This window comes from Pomacea canaliculata, linkage group LG1, assembly GCF_003073045.1.
Source record: "Pomacea canaliculata isolate SZHN2017 linkage group LG1, ASM307304v1, whole genome shotgun sequence".
NCBI classification, from domain to species: Eukaryota; Metazoa; Mollusca; class Gastropoda; order Architaenioglossa; family Ampullariidae; genus Pomacea; species Pomacea canaliculata.
Window position 1 is genome coordinate 19,403,101 of NC_037590.1, and position 18,723 is coordinate 19,421,823.

Here is an 18,723-nt window from a genome sequence, read left to right on the forward strand (position 1 = left end):
TGTGCATTCACCTAAATAGTAGATGGTTAATAATTAAGAAAATCCCTGGACTGACGCCCGCAGTCATTACCTCGCAACTATCAGTATTCATAATCTACATTTTCAAGAATTTAAATACATATTCAATATCACTGAATAATAGGGATATGAACAGAAAGCGCTCCTATGTTAAGAACTCTCTTGACAGAAAAAAACAAAAGTCAGTTTTGCAGCAGTTTATAGATGATCTAGGAGGGAAAGTTATGCACACAATCTGAGATTGTGTCTCGAATTGATATGTCCAGATTGTATACCAAATTCTTTTGCCATGGATCGACAAAAAGCGATTAATGTTAAAAAGAAAAACAGAGGTACACCATATTCCCTCCATACGTAATATCTGTTTGTGTGAGAGAGTGTGTAAATCTGTCGGCATCGCTTCAAATCTTTCCAATCCATCTCATTTGGTGAATTTAAATTACATCAATCTTTTCAAATATTTTGATGATTTTGTGCTTCTACAGGCCAGGCGCCACCACCAGGAGATTTCATAGCTCTGGGAAAAACAGCTCCTACAGAAAGACCAGAAATAAAGAGGCCTGCAAGTCCACAGACAGTAGTTCGCAAACCTGTGCCAGCAAAGAGAGATTCCTCTTCTGTACCTCTAGGAGGAAGTGGTCTTGCAGCAAAGAAACCAAAAGTTGTTTCACAAACATTTACACCCCTTGGGCGGCCATTAGGAGATGTCGAGAAGAAAAGTTCTCCAGCCCCTTCACTGCCATTGCCATATGAAGAAGTAGCTATTGATGGTAGGTTACCAATTAATGTTTTCCTTGCATACATTCTCCTTCATTACAAATTAAATTTCAAGAAGTGCTTAGACAAACCTTTCTCTATCTTACCTTGAGTACAAGAAATACAAGATCTCACTTTGTGCGATGCCATGTTAATGTGTCTTAATATATTTTGGTCTATGTTTGTATGATGTTTATATTGAGTCTATATTTGTGTTTCAATTTGGTTTTATTTTTGTACAGCACATTGAGCCTACTTTTACTATTATCATTTTGAGTGTAATAGTTCGAGCTATGAGACTGTTCCAGGTTACTAAAAATAATGGGTTTAGGGAACTTTTGTGGCTAGTCAATTTTGCTGATACTAGAAACAGGTAGGGGAAGAGCATTATTGATATTAAATAAAAAAAAAAGGAGAGGATATTTGTGTTTCATGAAATGAGCTGTTACCACCTAGTTTACAATTATTGAAATGATCCTATATGTCTTCATATGTGTGTGTGCACGTCTGTTTAAACATAAAGTGTACACTAATCTTTCAGCCATGTCAGTAAGTTGTTAATATCCTTTTCAATTTTTTTAATTTTCATAAATACGTTTCATAAATGCAGTGGAGCCTTCTGATATCTTGAGAAAAGTATTGGATGCAGAAGAAGATGGAGACGATGATAAGGTAGAAGGACTGCTTTGTGGAGCTGTAAAACATCTTCGAGCAAATCGTTCAAAGCCTGATCAGACTGTCTTCTTGACACTCATGTACCTGGCTAAGACTCGACCTACAGTTCTTCAGTCAGAGACTGTCATTGAAGTAAGTTATTGTCACCATGGTAAAATAACTGTAAATAACAAGCTGGATGAGAAAAAAAGAAATTTACCTCACTCTAACTTGTCCAAAAGGTAGGCACTGATATCTTGAACATGTAATTCAATTGAACAGTGATCATATTGGATATTAATATTATTTATCAAGCAGTGTTTTCCATCCATAAACTAGAAGAGGTTTTGGGGGCTTTCAGACCTGTAGTTAAGAACTCTTGAGGGTTTTTAAGACCTTCAAATAAAATTAATATGGGCCTTATGAACTATTCCTGGAACAGAAAGAATAATACAAATCAATTTACATGGCAGTATTATTATTACTTTGATATCAAGAAACTGCTTTAATTTTAGGTGTCATGTTCTAATGCATGGAAAACTATGCCAGAAATATTTTATAATATATAATGATAAAAGATTAGCTTGTGTATATATAATTTATTGAAAAAATGCCTCATGAGCACTTAAACTTTACTTTTCTGTTTTAAGACTACCAACCCCAAATCATTTGCATTTTGACCCTCATTTGCAAATTTTTTCTGTACATGATTTAGAGCACTCCTATGTCATTTACATATCTTATGTTATACTACATGATAGGAAACACTGATCAAGTGAAAAGGATAAATATGCCATCTCCTGATCAGCGGAGCTTCAAAGGTTCAGGAAACTAAATGTTTGGTTATTTTGTGTAGGCATTTTGTAGCACTTTGAAGAGAGATCTGGCTCTAAATTTCAAGGCAAAGGGAAATCCGCTGGTTTCAGTATTTGCCTGCAATGTTCTTATGTCAGCATTTTCTGAGGAAGAAAACTGGCCAGACAACTTTGTAAAGGTAATACTTCATTTAAAAATGGATATCTAACAAGCCACTTTATTGGTGTGTTAGCTTTCTTGCTCAATATATATTACTGTAAATTTGATATTTGTATAAGCACATTTTTTATGATTTGCATCATTAATTAATTAACTAATCAAATCAAAATATGTTTCAGAGTATACAATAATTATTTTTAACGGAAAGTAAGTTCTGTTGTTCATATTGTGTCTTATTTATTTTTATTTCATGCAGATGTATATTGATGATTCTCTGGGTGAACGTGTTTGGGTAGACAGAGAAGATTGCAAGGGGTTTGTGGAAAACATTCAAACTGCCTTTAGAACAAAAGCTTCACCACGCTGTTTGCTTGTTGGTGGGTTGGAACCTGCTCCAGGGGGAGGTAACTACAGACTTTAAATATGTTGAATCAGAATGATAAGCGACAGGAGTAGCCCAAAAAAATAAATAAATAAAGATTGCGATCACCTCACAATGGTCTTGAACATTTTGAATATATGAATTTACTTCAAAAGTAGAACAGTGTTCATTTGTTTAGCGTAAATATCTTTAAAAGAGGAGGTAAAATTCATGAAATGGTTTAAAATTTAGTTTACATTGAACAGTGCTTAAATATATAGCTAAAGAGTTCTTAAAACACATACAAATTTGATGTTAGAAAAGCAAGAATATTTTATATCTGTCACTGAATAGTCTTTCACACTGTCCACTCTTAAAATTATTTACCTTCAGACAATGTCCTTTAACTGTTAAAATGTGGTAAACTCGTGTGTATTTGTGTGGGCATATCTGATTGATAGGTAGTCCAGTGCAGGGGTTAACAGAAGAAGATGAAGGTTCTAAAAGCTCAGATGGAGGGGACAGTGAAAGAAGTTCTTCCTCTAGTATTCCTGGAGCTGACCTTGCTACTTATCCCAGGTATATGTTAATGCAAACATGGCTTGTTTTTTGTTTAAATTACATATACAAATCTTTGTCCAAAATGGACAAATGAGAGGTGGGGGTCACCAGGTAAACAGTTAAATGTATACAGTTGAGAGTGCAGCCTTATCTTCTAGATTGTGAAACTTACGACATTTTGCATAAATATTATATGGATTTTTGTATACTGTCTTCCAAAGTATGTTTTTATGAGTGTGATGCAAATTGTTTTATTTTTGGTATAGATATCCAAACCAGCAGAACAGCATTCAGGCATCAGTACTGGAAGTAGTTAGGGAGCAGCTGGCGAGACGGCAGGCCATGGACGCTTCCTGTCGTAACCTTATTCGCTTGATGACGGCCACTTCAGGATATGGTGAGATCCGATCTATGGCTGTTCAGAGAATAGAAATGTGGCTTCAGAATCCCAAGGTGAGATTTCTTATTTAAATCTGGTTTTGCAAGTGGAGAAGTAAATGTCATGAAGTGAAAAGAAAAACAACCATGGTATGTCTTTAACAAGTTTATTTTACTCACTAGTAAAATGAAGGTGGGGTCAAAATATCTAAAACATTGGTTTGTGTTTGGAAGCATCTCTGTCAGAAATGCAGTGAGCTTTACTCCTTTGTATAGTTTTTAAAATAATTGGTGACCTTCAAAAGTTTGAATGTCGTTCTTTTGCAGCTGACTCGCACTGCACAAGATCTATTGTTAGCAGTTTGCACAAACTGTACACAAGAAGATTCTGTTGACCTGGAAGTCATTTCTCAATTGCTGAAGATTCGCCTAAAGACCAAGCCACTTGTTTCTCATTATCTAGTTTGCATGAGGTAATCAGCAAGTTACAAGTTTCTTTGTTTTGGGTTGTTTGTTTTTTGTTTTTTTGTTTTTTTCTTAACTATTGATGCCTATTTGGGGATCAAATTAACAACATAGCTTTTTTTTTTTCTAAAAACTTTTTCAGCAACAATACTGTATAAACATTGAATACCATCAGTCCCAGAACATTAAGAAAATGAGTATAGGAAAAAAGTTGGATATTTTTTGTAAAGTTTGTTTTTTTGAAAACATGACTGCATTTTGAGATTTTTGCTTAGTGATGACTATATACTTTGTGTGTGTTTTCCAATTTTATTAGGGAGCTCCTTGCTCAGCATACTGACAACATTCGAATCCTTTTGACCCACACCATCTACAATGAGTTGTCTAATGCTCGCAACCCAAATAACATGGCGCTTGTAGGAATAGCTTTTTCCTATGCTTCAGAGGCTGCTAGCAAGGTAAAAGCATCCTGGATGATCTGCATGCATATGGGGTGGGTGGGCGTTCCCCTCTTATTCCCTCTGTAATGTAAGGGTGTATTTAGTGAAATTTCAATTAACATAAGTGTACATAATATTTTGATAAAGATTTGATAAAGTTACAAATACATGCAGCTATTATCATCAGCTGCTTAAAATTATTTTATTATCTGCCAGCAGATGTGCAATTTCTGTTCTGTCAGATCCTTGCAGAAGTTTTCCAGGACTTGCTGGCAAACAAAGATGATTACCTTAGAGCATTACGAGGCTTGCTGAGGGAGATTGTGCGAGCCACAAGGTACGACATAAGCTTTCCAATCTTCTGTCTGGGCCTTATGCAAGAGAGACAGGAGGCCAGGTTTACTGAGATGGAGCCAGCTTTTAAGGTAGTTCTGTTGAAGTTTGGAATATGCAAGATGTTATCAGATAAATTGTGCACTAGTGTTTTAAACTCTGTATGCTATTTACTTGATATGTATATATCTGTTTTTGTGGGGGAGTGGGTGATGGAGCTTGACTGTGACATGATGGCTAGTCTTTTGTTGATTATAACATCACACTTCCTTTATATTTAAAGCATTGTAACATTTCCTTCCTAATTTTTTTTTAATAACATGCATAGTAATTTACTATTTTTACAAGAGTAGGATGAAAGATAAATTCTTTTACAAAAACATGCTGAAGCTTCGTTAAGGAGGAAAAACACAGGCTGTTATTTATAATTAAAATGGAATGATATTTGTTTCCAGGAGAGGTTTGTGATGTCAATAGCTGATCTGATCCCACTTAGCATGTTACTGTCGATCACACCACCAGTGAAGGAAGTTGCCACTCGGGCTGATCATAAAGGTAACTGAGTGTTTCCTGGCTACACGTTAAATAATAAATGTGAAAATCAACTAGACCAGAGAACATGTTCTCTTTTTCAGCAGCCAAACATCATGAATGGATCAAAAGCTAACAAGATGCTGTAGTACAATCCTGAAAAAGTCACTTTCTTGCTGCTTTTTACATTTGCTTTCTGTAGGAACACATTTCTCTGGACTCAGAACCCAAATTATTTGCATGTAACTACTTTTCACCCTTAGCAAGCTTGCACAGCTTCTCTAGATCTACTGCCTTTCATGTCCACAAATCTCAGTTCTACTATATCAACAATCAAAATGCCATTAAAAATTTCCAAGTAAGCATGTGCATCTGTGTGTGTGTGTGCATAAATGCATGCATGGATATTGTGATAGTTGAGATGCTGACCTTGAAGTGATTGCTTGAGGGTGATTCTGGATCTTCATTGAGATTTTTGTACTTTAATTGTGCTTTCTGTCTGGTATATTCATGAAACAGTTTTAAAAAGGAGGAGCTGTTAATACTTTTATAGCTCAACAAACTCAGTCATCCAACCGAGTCGTAAAAAGGGCCAAGGTATTAGTGTACACTTGATCCATTATTGCCATGAGTGAGTGTGATGTGATTAAAACTATTAGGTGTATCTTTAAACATGGAAATGTTCTTGATCTGCTGTACCAATTGTGAATGTTTTGATGGTCTTTTGTACAGATTTAGAAGTACTACAAAAATTCAAGCAGCAGCTTGCTGTTATTGAAAGAGACGCCATCTGGTGGATGCATGTTGTTGTGCCCAAAATCATGGAGATCAAACCAGCAGAATACGTCCATTGGTATATCTGTGCTATAGTCTTTATAGTGTTTGTGTGCAGTTTTAATGTCTAATTAATTTATGTAAATTTATAATATGCAGTTTTAATTCATTTTAGATAAGATGAGCTCAACTGGAATGTCAGTATGTCAGAATGAAGGCAATGAAAAGAGTAGCAAATGTTTTTTGCTTATGCTTTTTAAGTTTTTCTGTTTCTATTATCGATCATTTATACCTGTTAATAATTTCTTATTTCAGTCTCAGAAAGGTTCTGTTTATGGAGTCTCCAGAGCATTACTATAACAAAGACAACTGGCCTCCTGAAACAGACCGAAAGTAAGAGAGAGAGAAAGTGAGTGTGAGTGAGCAAGCAAATGAGAGAATGCTTATAAATCAGATAATGTGCATGTTCACCTTGGGATAAAAGATACAGTAGATGTTGAAAGGCAACGGGTAGGTTATACTAGTTATATCAGAAATCTGTCAAATTCTTTTATTTTGTGATAACTGATTTATTAAGATTATCTTGGTGTTATTAGTTGTGAGAGGCTCATTGGAAGAGCATAAGAAACCTTACTTTTATCTCATTTCTGTTGCCCTCAGCAATGCAACTTTTGATCTGATTTCGTTGACCCACATGAAAAATTCTTGCTTGCTTACTATTTTCATAAGTGGTGCTGTGATGTTTTAATACAATCAGGACATTGGGTTGTGCATCTTGATTATTAATGGGCATGTGGCAACCTGTCTCATCTATTAGAGTAGTCACTTGTATCAGATAAGGGGCTAATTTTCGGTTCAAATTTCTCCATTTGACCATATTACACCTTGCTTACACACACTTTCAGAAAACCAAGTACAAATCCCCAGTTGTCTGCATTTACCCTAGTGTTGTGCTGGTTACCTATTTCACTGTAGACTTTTCGTAATTAAGAAAAGAACAAACTTTGAAATAAAATGCCATTTAAACTGACTACTCATAAAATATTAGTGCATGTATACGTGAGTAGGTAACCTCATTTCCTCCAAGACTTCTTAAGATATTTTCACATACCCTGCTTCTTGTAGATTTCCTGCAAGATTTACTTTATGGCTTATAAATTTGTTTTATTCTTGAAAATGTGATTTCTAAGTTATCATGGATCATATTTTGTTTTCCTTGTAGATCTTTAGATGCATAATTTTAAAAACTGATTTTACATTAAAAACGATAACAAATACTAAATATATCAATAAATTTTACATAGAAAATTGTTTACATTATCTGTGTAAATCAGGTGAGGGAAATTTATTTGATGAAAGAGTTAACAGCATGGCTGTTGATAACTAAATATGTAACTTTGTTTAATTTGTTTGTGCTCACAGCTTCTATTTGCGTCTGGTATGTGAAGCACCTGTCCTAGAGGATACACTGATGAGAATCATGGTAATTGGCTTGTCTCGTGATCTTCCCCTTAGCAGTGCTGATGGTGTGGACATGGTTGATCAGCTGATTCGCCGTGCTGCAAAACTTTATGCAGAAGGTGTGTAAAGCTTTTTATTTATTATTTTTGTGTGGCTACAAGCAGTCAGTTGTATATGTGCATGGCTATTGAAAACAAGAAAATAGGCTTAAATATTGTTTTGAGATACCACTGAAATATTTGACAAAGGACTCTGTGACTTTAAAGGTTTTCAGGTCCTGCACGTGGAAAAGCTTGAGATAATTGATGCCTTACTTAACCTGTGTGCCTATCGCTACCCAGAAAATATTGTCCTGCCAAAGGGGTGAGCATAACATTCTTAGGACCGAGCTACTGTATTCAAGTATAATAATTTGTTTATAAATTAGGTTAGCAGTTTTTACTTTATTATTTTACATTTCTCTTTCTTAAGAATTAAAGTATGCAAGTCTTTTTTCGAAGTATTTTTTCAAAACTTCACAGAATAGCTCAATTATTATGTGGATCTTCTTTTGTCTATATGGGGTGCACAAGGTAAGCCATTTAGGTAAGTCACTTTAATCTTCTGCAGGCCAATGCCACCATGTCTTTTGGTCTCTGCTTTTGCAGGTACACACCACCAACTCTTGCAATCTCCACTCTGTACTGGAAGGCTTGGCTTCTGTTGCTTATCATTACTGCTTTCAATCCTTCTACTTTTGGTAAGCTTTCATTTGTGTGGAGCTGGTGGGGCTTGAAGGGAAAGAAGTAATAAAAGACAATTTCTGCTCAGTACAGTTAGGATTTTTATTCATGAAGAACTTTTCTTTTATATTTTGTTAACTACTTTTTATTTGGCATATATGCAGGATCCAGATAATTCTTGTGACATTGCTAATTGTAAATGTATGCGACCAGCCATGAAAAAACCTACAATATTAGTAATACTTTATTCATATAATTCATGCAGTTAACATCGCTACATGAATGCATGCACACATACATTTACACAAACCCATTTCAGTCATACAGATTCTTTGTGTCGAAAGGTGGGGTAAAAAGCATGAGGGATAACTTCCAGTAAATGGGGATAAAATAATCTTTAAGAAAAGGAGATAATGAAAACAAGGAGAATGGATATGACAAAAGAAAATTAAGTCTTTATGATGTTTGACTTGGTGAAGAGATTGTGTTTGGTGCCTATTATTTTTGGTTATAAGTTTCAGTCAAGGGCACAACCTAATTCATTTTTGGGAATTTTGATCAGGAAACTGATAATAACCATGTGGTGTTGCAGGTGTGGTTTCTTGGGAGAAGTATCCCATTCTGAGATGCCTGATGGAAATGGTCATGACCAAGTGAGTGTTGAATAAACATTCATCTTTAGAGCATGTTTTGATTTCAGCCATATGGTAGCATCCTGTTTGTTCCCTATCAGATAGATTTGCAAATTAAAATTGAAGAAAATAGGACAAATGAAACTTGTGCAATTCTAGGGAAATGGGTGGAGATAACTTTCTGTCAATTTCGATGTGTGAAACATTGGTTGCAGGATAATGATTCGCAAACTTTTTGGGGCTCTTCACATGATTGCAGCTTTTTTGTAGTCATTTGATTTGGAAAGTTTTCTAGCATACCTGTGGTAAAGAATTTTCCTCGGGCATCTACCGATATTTTATGGAAAGATTAAGAAATATATTTCTTTCTTTGTTTAAAAAAATATTATTTAGTACATCTGTCGTTTATTTTTTCAGTGTCAATCCACAACTCACTTTCTTGTAATTTTTTCAGTAATTATAGTTTCCCTCCACCAACTACAGCAACGGATAAAAAGATGATGGAGGATATCCGCAGCTCAGAAAGACAAGTAAGTCACATGGACTAAGTGTTTGTAATATTTACATCTTTTGTGATGTTTTAATTTAGTCCTTGTTACTCCTTGAGGAGTGCAGGGCTGCAACAACACCTCGCCAGCGGACCTGGTCTTTGGGCAGCCCCCTTCAGTTGGGCCCATGTGGTTCTGATGTCCTTTGCCTCACTTTCTACTATTCTTTTCCAAGTCTGCTTTGGTCTCCCCTGAGGATTCCAGTCAAGTGCCTGCTTGGCAGTGGTGTCAGCTGGTTTGCGCAGGGTGTACTATCCAGCCCCATTTGTGCTTTTTTTATTGCTGGCTTGGTGTAAAACACCAATCCCTAATCCTCTGACCTTTCACCCAGACTTCTCTGTTTCCTCTGCTAGCTTACTCAGTGCATGTTGTTGCTAATGAGGTAAGAGACTAATGTCATCTGCAAAGTCCAGGTCCTCCAGCTATTTTGTGAAGGTCCACTGGATATTGGTGTTGTTGTCTTGGGTTGCTTTTGTGATATATGTCATGTATATTAGGTAATGAACATGTTTGTAGTGACTTGAAAAAGAAACTAAGTTTTTTTACAACATGACAAGGCAAAAGAATAAGTGTTTAAATGATGTTTGTGTCAAAGTAACCACAGCATATTGTGTTCAGATAAATTGTTAAATAACCAGCCTTCTCTATGAACGTTTTGTATCAGCCAGAACAGAACTTACAGGAATGTATTTATTCAGATGCTATTAAAACTTCAAAAGTATCATATCTACTTATCTAGTTCTTACTTGCATTAATGGACACAGCTGTGACTGACCTATTTTATTGTATAGCTTGCCCAGCAGGAGATGCAGTTGGTTTTAGAGTTTGAAAGCCATCTGGCAGCAGCCACCAGCAAAGTGACCATTACTCAGCAGAACAGTTTGTTACTTGACCAGTTGACCACAATGGACCCAAGGTGCTGATTCTGTTGTCTTTTTTATTTAGCATTTCATATTTATACTGTACAACATTTATCGATTTCTTCTTTGACATTACCAGATGACATGACCATAGAAGATAAATTGCTCTTTAACCATTGAAAGTTGTCTCCCTGATAGTGAGTTAGATGTTTCTGGCTTGCAGGCTGTTCCCAAGTCAGGTAAGTAACAGCCCACAGCTTTAAAAAAAAACAAAAAAAAAACAGAGGCAAAAGCAAGGCCAACACATTAGTGTTTTGATGATTACAGTAATGTTCAATCATGCAGTTTGCTGCTCTGCTCTTGAGCCACATGCTCCACCAGTCACCTGTAGGGCTTGCTAGCCTCTGGACAACATGACCTAGCTTACTTGCAGGACCTGGTCCATGCATTCTGCATCTTCCTATTGTGCTCAAGGCTGGTATTGTGGAACTAAGCTCAACTCTTCTTGCCAGCATAAAGTTTTGCATCAATTTTTGTCGTCCTCGATTTATATGGTGATTAAAGATGACAATTTTTCTTCACAGGCTTGCTTTTGGCTTAATGTATCCCTTAATGATGTACGAGAGTTTGCCATTAGTCTTGCCTTCTGTCATAATGTAGCTTCAGCTATTTACCATCGGCTGTGATTTGTGGAAGGTTCTGTGGTGTACTATGACTTGTTTACTGCAGATGAGTTTTTTTGTTTCCTTCCTGATTTTTAGTCTTCTATGGTAATGTCATCCGGTAATGTAAAAGAAGAAATGACATTTTTATTGTAAATTCTTTTTCCTTGAGACTTTCCACATGACAGGATGTTGAGGCCCTCCCCACTGCTTATTTGGATGGAGAGATGGTCAAAGAAAAATTTCTGTATGGGGTTTGCTTTCACCTTTATACCTATCTGAGAGCTGTTATTCACCTGACTAATGGAATGCTTCGCACTTAAGGCGCATACTAGCTCACTGCCAGGGAGAAAACTTTTGATAGAAGTTTCGCTTTCGTGTAATAACTGAAACTATAATTGACATCTTTTAAATATTGCACTCATGGGAGGATCCCAGTTTTCCCCACCTTGCGTGTTTTTCAAATGAAGTCTAGACCAGATATGAAATTCAAGAAACTTCTTGTTTTGTAAATCTCATTTTTTTTCTTGCTAGCGGTGTGGTACGATGTCCACCCCAAAAAGTACTGGAGCAACTGGAGGTACTCAACTCCTCTTTTAAAATTGGACAGATGTTATGTCGCAGTCGCAGTCCTGACTTCCTGTTAGATATCATCCAGAGGCAGGTTAGTGATACAAAGTGAAAAAATGAATGAACCTTATAATCTGTCTTTATGTATCTATAGGTGCCATTTTGACGCTTTTGATGCCATTGTTTTACTCTATATATGTGTGTGTGTGTGTCCTCGGTCTTCAAGAATGATGAACATTTGTTTAATGTCATCAATTATATTCTTGAAGGGCACATCCCAGTCCATGCCATGGCTTGCAGAGTTGGTGGAAGCCAGTGAAGGTTCCTTGGACATGCTGCCTGTTCAGTGCCTTTGTGAGTTTCTCCTTCATGATCCCCACCAGGTATCCACCCCAGAAACCTCTGATGATGATGGGTGCAAGGCTGAAAGGCAACGACGCAAGCAGGTAGCGTAAAATTACTTTGCCGTTCTTCGTTCTTTTTATGAAAGGTCGACAGTTATAGTTTCATAGCTCATGAAAGCAGTGGTCAGCTAAATTCCAGCTGACTCATTCAGTAAGCCAATCATTTTCTTTCGGTTACATGCAGAATTAAAGGAAAACATGAAAAAAACACTTTTGTTTTATTTTATGATCATATTTGAGAAAAAGAAATTATTGCAACAATGGAGTGTTTAATTTTATTAATATAGAATGGTGATTTAGAAGTACGTAAAATGCCTTCTCCTACAGAGAATCCGTAAGCATCGACAGCTTCTGACCCAACTGCAAGATTTGGTACATGGGTCATCAGATAATCTTGGCACCATGTTTGATGTCTTTGGCTACTTTCTGCAGCGGCTAGCATCCAACCAAGCCAGTGCTCGTCAACAAGCCATCAAGGTAAAAATGTAATTAATCTAGTTTCCTTAAAATAACTAGAAAAAATACAAGATTTATTATAGAAAATATATTTAATGTCCCCTGTCGTTTAAGTTTGAAACACTGTGCTTTGTTACTTGCTTGGAGTATGTTATTTAAGAGTGGGCTTGTGAGATAAATTTTTAACATGCATGATACCTAAAAAATGTTAGTATCATCGTAATTTTCCTGTTATCCTTATCATTATTCATCAATCACTATCCATCTATCATCAGTCTGTCCATCCACAGTCCCCCATTGTCTCTCAGTCATCATTCATCACTGTCATCCTTCATTCACCACCATCGATCATTAAAAATTCCAGTAAGGATAATTTTTCAGCTGCATTACATTATGCATTCACTTTCAACAGGGTCTCTCTATGTTGATGAGGCCACCTGTTTCTGACAAACAAGAGTCAGATTGTGAGACAGCGATGGACATAGATGAGGAAAAGCCATCAAAGCAAAACCATGACTGGCTTCTGAAGCATTTGCCATCGCTTCCAGTCTTCCACCACATTAAACCTCACATGTGTAATGCTATAAGACAGGTAAGGCAGCATTGGTCTTCTTACAGGGAGCATGTGTGCATGCATACATGTCAGTCATCATAAGTCATTTCTCCCTTAAATTTAGTTTAGTCACGTTAGTTCAAAAAGCCATGGGCATTCAAACAGGATCACCATTAATGGTTACTTGATTAGATTATTTAGAAAATCACTTGGCATAATGTTTGGGATTTCTAGCTTTAATATAAAAATCTATCAATTTAACAAAACTCTAGAGATAAGCTTTTGCATGAGCACACACACACTGGGAGAATGAATAGAAGAGAACAGTAAGCATAATTATGTTGGCTCTTATGATTTAACCTTTTGACCATGTACTGGATTCAGGCATGCCAGGTAGAGATGGACCCAAGCCTGGTCAGCAGTTACATCATTTTCCTGTCCAAACATGCACTGGTGGAGTTTCTGGATGATCTTGCTTTGGTAATATTGTATCTTCAGTCTTTGATATTTTCAAACATGAGGAGTAACCTAAATGCATTGATCATGATATGCTACCACACCATGTTTTTATGAGGTGGTGTTCAAAATTGGTTTGTCTTTGTGCAGGATATAAGCCAGCTGATTGTGGAGCGCACCTCAGTGATGAATCACATTTTGCCAGATTCAAGCACAGAACCAGGATCAGAGCAGTACCAGACACTGGAAGCTTTCCTGCAGCTGTATCATTACTATACAATGAAAGTACGTCGTCTGGAAAAAGTCGAATATTCCTGGGTAAGTAGGGATCATGTTACTTGTCCACATTGGTTTTTTTAAAGCATGTGAAAGTTTGACTCCTACAGCATGAGAGCATGTGAAGTGAAGAAGGTTGGATATTCTTAAGTACAGTTTATAACATAATTAAATAATTCATTCCAAACCTTTTCATCTCTAATGAGTATTCTAATAGTTTAGGGAAGACAATGTCTATAGAGTTATACATGAAAGGCTTTGAAATTATTCTGTACCTCTTACAGGTATGTTACTTTATGTGTGCCAGAAACACGTCCTTTAAAATGAACATAACTAGCTTAAATTTTAGTCATAAATGCTGTTTCATTTGCCTGTGCAGTCTAATATCCAAGACCAAATCATCCTTCAATGGCGTTCCGGAGAATCAGCCACAATGCATATTCTTGTGGTGCATGCTATTGTTATAATCCTTACCTACGACCCTCTTCCAGGTAGGCAGAATACGTTTATTCCATAGTATCCAAAAATTTTGCTTTATTTTTTTTCCCAGTACCCTTTGTCCTTGACATTTACTTCACCATCTCAGTTGTAATGTTTAGTTAATGAAAACAAATAGTATCTATGAAATTTTTTATCATTAAAATATAATGTAATCAAGATCCCAATAGTTTGGCACTGCTGTACTAAACGAGGGAACTGAATATTGTAATGACCTTTACAACTTCCACCTGGGGACAGATGCTAATGTCCTCCAGAGCAACCAGGCAATGACCAGTCTGTCTGCAGACCTACTATTCCTATGGGAAGAGGCTGAGAGAGTAGTATGTAGTTGGAATGGAGGAAGTCACAGCAGAACTGCTCAAGAAGCGTGGAGAAAAAACAACAAAGGCACTTATTGCTCTTTCAAAGAATCTGGAAATGCAAAGATGGTCACAACTACTAGTCATACCCCTTCCAAATAAAGCAAACAGTGAGCAGTACTTAAAGCACAAAATCATCAGCCTAATCAGCTACCCAAGCTAAATCTGCCTGAAAGTAATCCAGAAGCACATCAACACCACCATTGAGAAATTGTTAGCAGAAGAACAGATTTGCATAATACCAGGCAGGAACATAGTTAAATAGATCTTTAATTGTTGCATTTATGACACCAGCATGATTTCTTCCACAATTACATCATTTTTATAAAGATGTTTGACAGAGTTTGGGTTGAGGGCTGTGGTACGTGATGCAATAATTCAACATCAAAGAGGACCTCATTCAAGTCTTCAAAGCACTGGCCAGAAGCTCATTGTGAATACAGTACTATTCAACAACCAACTGGTAGACTTCTTTCAGTGGATGTCCCTGTATTACCTGTACTGTTCAACATCTTGCAGAACATCATGTGAGAAACCCTCATGACCATCAAACCTTTACTTCCTTGTTGTAATGCAGACCTGCAGGACCTTACCAACATGCTGACAGATGGTGTGAACACACAAGGAACAGAGTCCAGCACTGATAAGCAAAATTATTGTTAACACCATCAGCAGCAGCAAAGCAGAGATGTACATAAAGAGCATACAGCTCAGTTTCAAGTGCTTGGGAGCCATTCTTATGCATTGCAGACCACCACATTAGATCACAACAATGACAGCAGCAATAGCCAGGCTGGACAGGATCTGATGCAGAAATATTGGTATATTTGTATGAATCCCCTTGTAGTTCTGATACTGCAAGATGTGGACTCTGCCTGACAACATGGAGAGGAGACTATAGGTATTCAAGACCAAGTACCTGAGGAGGCTGTTCCAAATCTCCTGCATGGAATGGAAAACCAATGACTTTGTGTGGAGTTGACACCCTTGTTGGAATCTAGGAACCTCTTCTCGCAACAGTGAAGCAGTTCAAGCTGTTCTAGTTCAGCCATGTGGTCCAGCACAACAACTTAGTCTGATTACGACCATTTTTTCAGCATACTTCATAGGGTGGTTGATACTGAAGTGGGCAGAGGAAGAACTTGCTTGCAAATCTTAAATAGACTGGTTGTTGCATGCAAGACCAGCACACCACCACTCAAGTTATGCGTTATTAGCAAGCATAGTTAATCACTATCCCAATGACCTGCATAACCATATGTCAGCAGGTACCCATCAATAAATGAATGACATTTATTCTCAAATTCAGGAAGAATTGTAAGGAATTGAGAAAGGTATTTTGGATTACTTATAATGTTCATTGAATGAGAAATAAGCAGTTATTCTAATTTAATGTCTTTGATAGGCGCTGAGGCTGCAGCCATGTACAAATTTCTCCTGGATGTCTGGTTCCCTGTCGAGGATCACATGCCTAAAGCCTTTCTGATGGACACATCAGAAGAAGCGCTGTTGCTGCCTGACTGGCTTAAGCTACGTATGATACGCTCATCAGAACCACGATTAGTGACAGCAGGTAGAGGAGATTGTGGGCAGGGTATCATATCTGTTGTTTGATTTTGTGAGAGAGAGAGAGAGCATGTGTGTTGCATGTTGTGTGTATGGTGAGCATGTGGTGTGCAAGTCTGCATGTTAGTGTGTGAACACGTGTGCATGAGAGAGAACGATGAAGATGGAAAAAATAAAAAGTTGACAACTCTTAGTGTTCTGGGACACCGAAGTAAGTCTCAGGCTTGGCCTAGACAATCTTTCTAAGCTGCATACTCTGATCTTTGTTCTGTGTTTTTGTTTCTAGAATTCAGGTTGAAAATCATGTTTCTTATTTTACTCTTACAAATAGGGTGCAGGTGGATGCACCTCATCTGCCCTTTACATCCTGCATGCTACGGCTTGTGTTTTTTCTTTATCTGTTAACTTTTTCTTATATGCTTTATTCTTTATCACTGTACTGTGCTTCTTGCTTTTATATCATTATCATTAATTTTATTTTCATCTTCAGACAGGCAGGAACTGTCTAATGTCTAACAACCAACAGCTCAAAAAGACTGCTGATCTTTGCTTTGCAGCACTACAAGAACTGGACCCTCGCCAACTGATTCTGTTTGTCCAGTCCTTTGGCATCCCAGTCAGCAGCATGTCATGCCTTCTGAAATGTTTGGATAACACGGCTGAGTCCGATCCCAATGCTCTGCACCATGTTGTGACAGATCCAGCATACATAGCCAAGCTCATTCACATCCAGCACTTAAGGGGTGTCACCACTGGAGAAAAATTTTACTCCCTGCTGACAGAGGGTGGAACCATTCCTGGTATTTTAATTTTGAGATTTTTTTTTTTTTTTTTAAGTTAACATGGCTATTAACATTTGAGTCCATCACTGGTGGGGACCCATTTTGCTTTTTAATTCTGGCATGACTGCTTATGAGCATTGCTAAATACTCATATGTCCTTGTTCATTGTAAAATATAATGCAGCAGAAGCAGTGCTGAGTAATGTTCCTAGCTTTTATTCCTAGTAGTTAATGCCTCTAGCAGTTATATTTGCGTTTTGTTTCTGTAAAGTGCTTTAAGCTTGGTTTGATGGTGGGTAAAGGAGCTAAACAAATCAACATTATTATTAGCATTATTCCCATCAGCTGGGATCATTTATAGTTTAAAAGAAATGGCAGGCACAACTTTATTAAATCGTTACAAATTATAGACCATTCACCTATTAAATGTGACTTTATCATTCATGAGGAGCTGTGATGGCTTAGAATAAAATGTCATGTTAGTGTTAGACACTGTCATGTGATAATACTAAGAATGTGTAGTATAAAATGCTGCTTGCTTCTTAATAGTTTGGGCTCATTCAAGCAAGAACATTAGTGATGGTAAGTACCAAATGCTGTTTGCTTCATGTAAAACTGGCCTAATAGTGTTTAACTGAGTTAAATGAGACTGTTGGTCGAGAATTAGTCTGTCTGTTTGAAAAAAAGAGAATATTTTTATGCAGTTGTACTTATAAGGCTCCTTTGAAAATCTTGACCATGATGTAAATAGATAACAGAGAGACTCTTGGTCCATAACAGTATTTTAAAGATCAGAATTTTTCCTAACATGAAAATTCCAGGTTACTCTCTCAGCGTTAGAGATGACTTCACTTTGACATATGGGTACAATCTGGACAAACTACAAAAAGTCAAATAATTCAGTATAATTCAAATAAAGGTAAAAATAATTCAAAGAATTTCTACTTCAAGACTTTTGTGTGGTTTTATTTTACAAGTTTTGATATGTAACTACTACATCAAGTTACATTAAATCTCTTGACCCACCTAAAGAAAAAAAAATTGCAAAAATTTACAACAGCCTGGATGGGTATAAATAAAATAAAACTTAATCCCAGACACTGAAAGATTCAAGACAATATCCAAAATGTAAAAAAAGAGGTTAATTCTACACTTAATAGTCAAGATGTGGTCTTCATTTAACAATTATAAGTCATAATTTCATAAACTTTACAAACTGCTAAGGTAGGGTATCAACATAATAAAAGTGAAATTACTTTGATAATGAACAAAATAATAAAAATAATGTCCAGAACTAAATGGAAGTCTAGGAAATAGTGCAACATTGAAGATCTGGCAGCTAGTACAGAACACCATGACTGGATGCTGAGACTAAGGAAGAACAACTGAAAGGGGGCACCAACAACAGTAACCAGCACTATGGCCTCAGGGAACTGCAACCCTCCTCCTACATGTACTCTTACCCCTATCCCTCCTCACCTATTCTCCTTCCACATATTCTTTACACCCTCATTCCCTCACAGTGTCAAGTCGCCTTTAGCCGGAAGCACTTTTTCCTATTAAACTTAAACCTAGCTAAGAAATTTTCTGAATGTGATTATGTTAAGAGTTGTTGAAATAAATCTTCCTGTTTAAACAAAAGATGAAATAAAATACAATAAGTAATTAAA

General features: G+C 36.8%; 1 protein-coding gene across 2 annotated transcripts in view; it reads left to right on the top strand.

Annotated features, from left to right (window-relative positions):
* Window positions 1-62: 62 nt before the first annotated feature.
* Window positions 63-18,723, top strand: part of LOC112564963 (integrator complex subunit 1-like) — a 30,278-nt gene continuing 11,617 nt past the window's right edge. Inside the window, exons 1-29 of one of the 2 annotated variants that reach the window (XM_025240146.1) lie at window positions 63-350; window positions 504-788; window positions 1,385-1,581; window positions 2,285-2,422; window positions 2,660-2,807; window positions 3,226-3,343; window positions 3,592-3,778; window positions 4,031-4,176; window positions 4,485-4,626; window positions 4,851-5,033; window positions 5,397-5,496; window positions 6,205-6,325; window positions 6,562-6,639; window positions 7,669-7,826; window positions 7,974-8,070; window positions 8,355-8,446; window positions 9,022-9,082; window positions 9,516-9,591; window positions 10,401-10,525; window positions 11,666-11,795; window positions 11,971-12,147; window positions 12,433-12,582; window positions 12,974-13,153; window positions 13,499-13,594; window positions 13,721-13,888; window positions 14,226-14,337; window positions 16,112-16,279; window positions 16,830-17,072; window positions 17,603-17,635. In XM_025240146.1, coding sequence (XP_025095931.1) covers window positions 308-350; window positions 504-788; window positions 1,385-1,581; window positions 2,285-2,422; window positions 2,660-2,807; window positions 3,226-3,343; window positions 3,592-3,778; window positions 4,031-4,176; window positions 4,485-4,626; window positions 4,851-5,033; window positions 5,397-5,496; window positions 6,205-6,325; window positions 6,562-6,639; window positions 7,669-7,826; window positions 7,974-8,070; window positions 8,355-8,446; window positions 9,022-9,082; window positions 9,516-9,591; window positions 10,401-10,525; window positions 11,666-11,795; window positions 11,971-12,147; window positions 12,433-12,582; window positions 12,974-13,153; window positions 13,499-13,594; window positions 13,721-13,888; window positions 14,226-14,337; window positions 16,112-16,279; window positions 16,830-17,072; window positions 17,603-17,635 — 3,952 coding nt within the window. In that variant the 5' untranslated portion in view covers window positions 63-307. The remainder of the gene's footprint in view (window positions 351-503; window positions 789-1,384; window positions 1,582-2,284; window positions 2,423-2,659; window positions 2,808-3,225; window positions 3,344-3,591; window positions 3,779-4,030; window positions 4,177-4,484; window positions 4,627-4,850; window positions 5,034-5,396; window positions 5,497-6,204; window positions 6,326-6,561; window positions 6,640-7,668; window positions 7,827-7,973; window positions 8,071-8,354; window positions 8,447-9,021; window positions 9,083-9,515; window positions 9,592-10,400; window positions 10,526-11,665; window positions 11,796-11,970; window positions 12,148-12,432; window positions 12,583-12,973; window positions 13,154-13,498; window positions 13,595-13,720; window positions 13,889-14,225; window positions 14,338-16,111; window positions 16,280-16,829; window positions 17,073-17,602; window positions 17,636-18,723) is intronic. The other variant, XM_025240151.1, reaches the window with a different exon arrangement.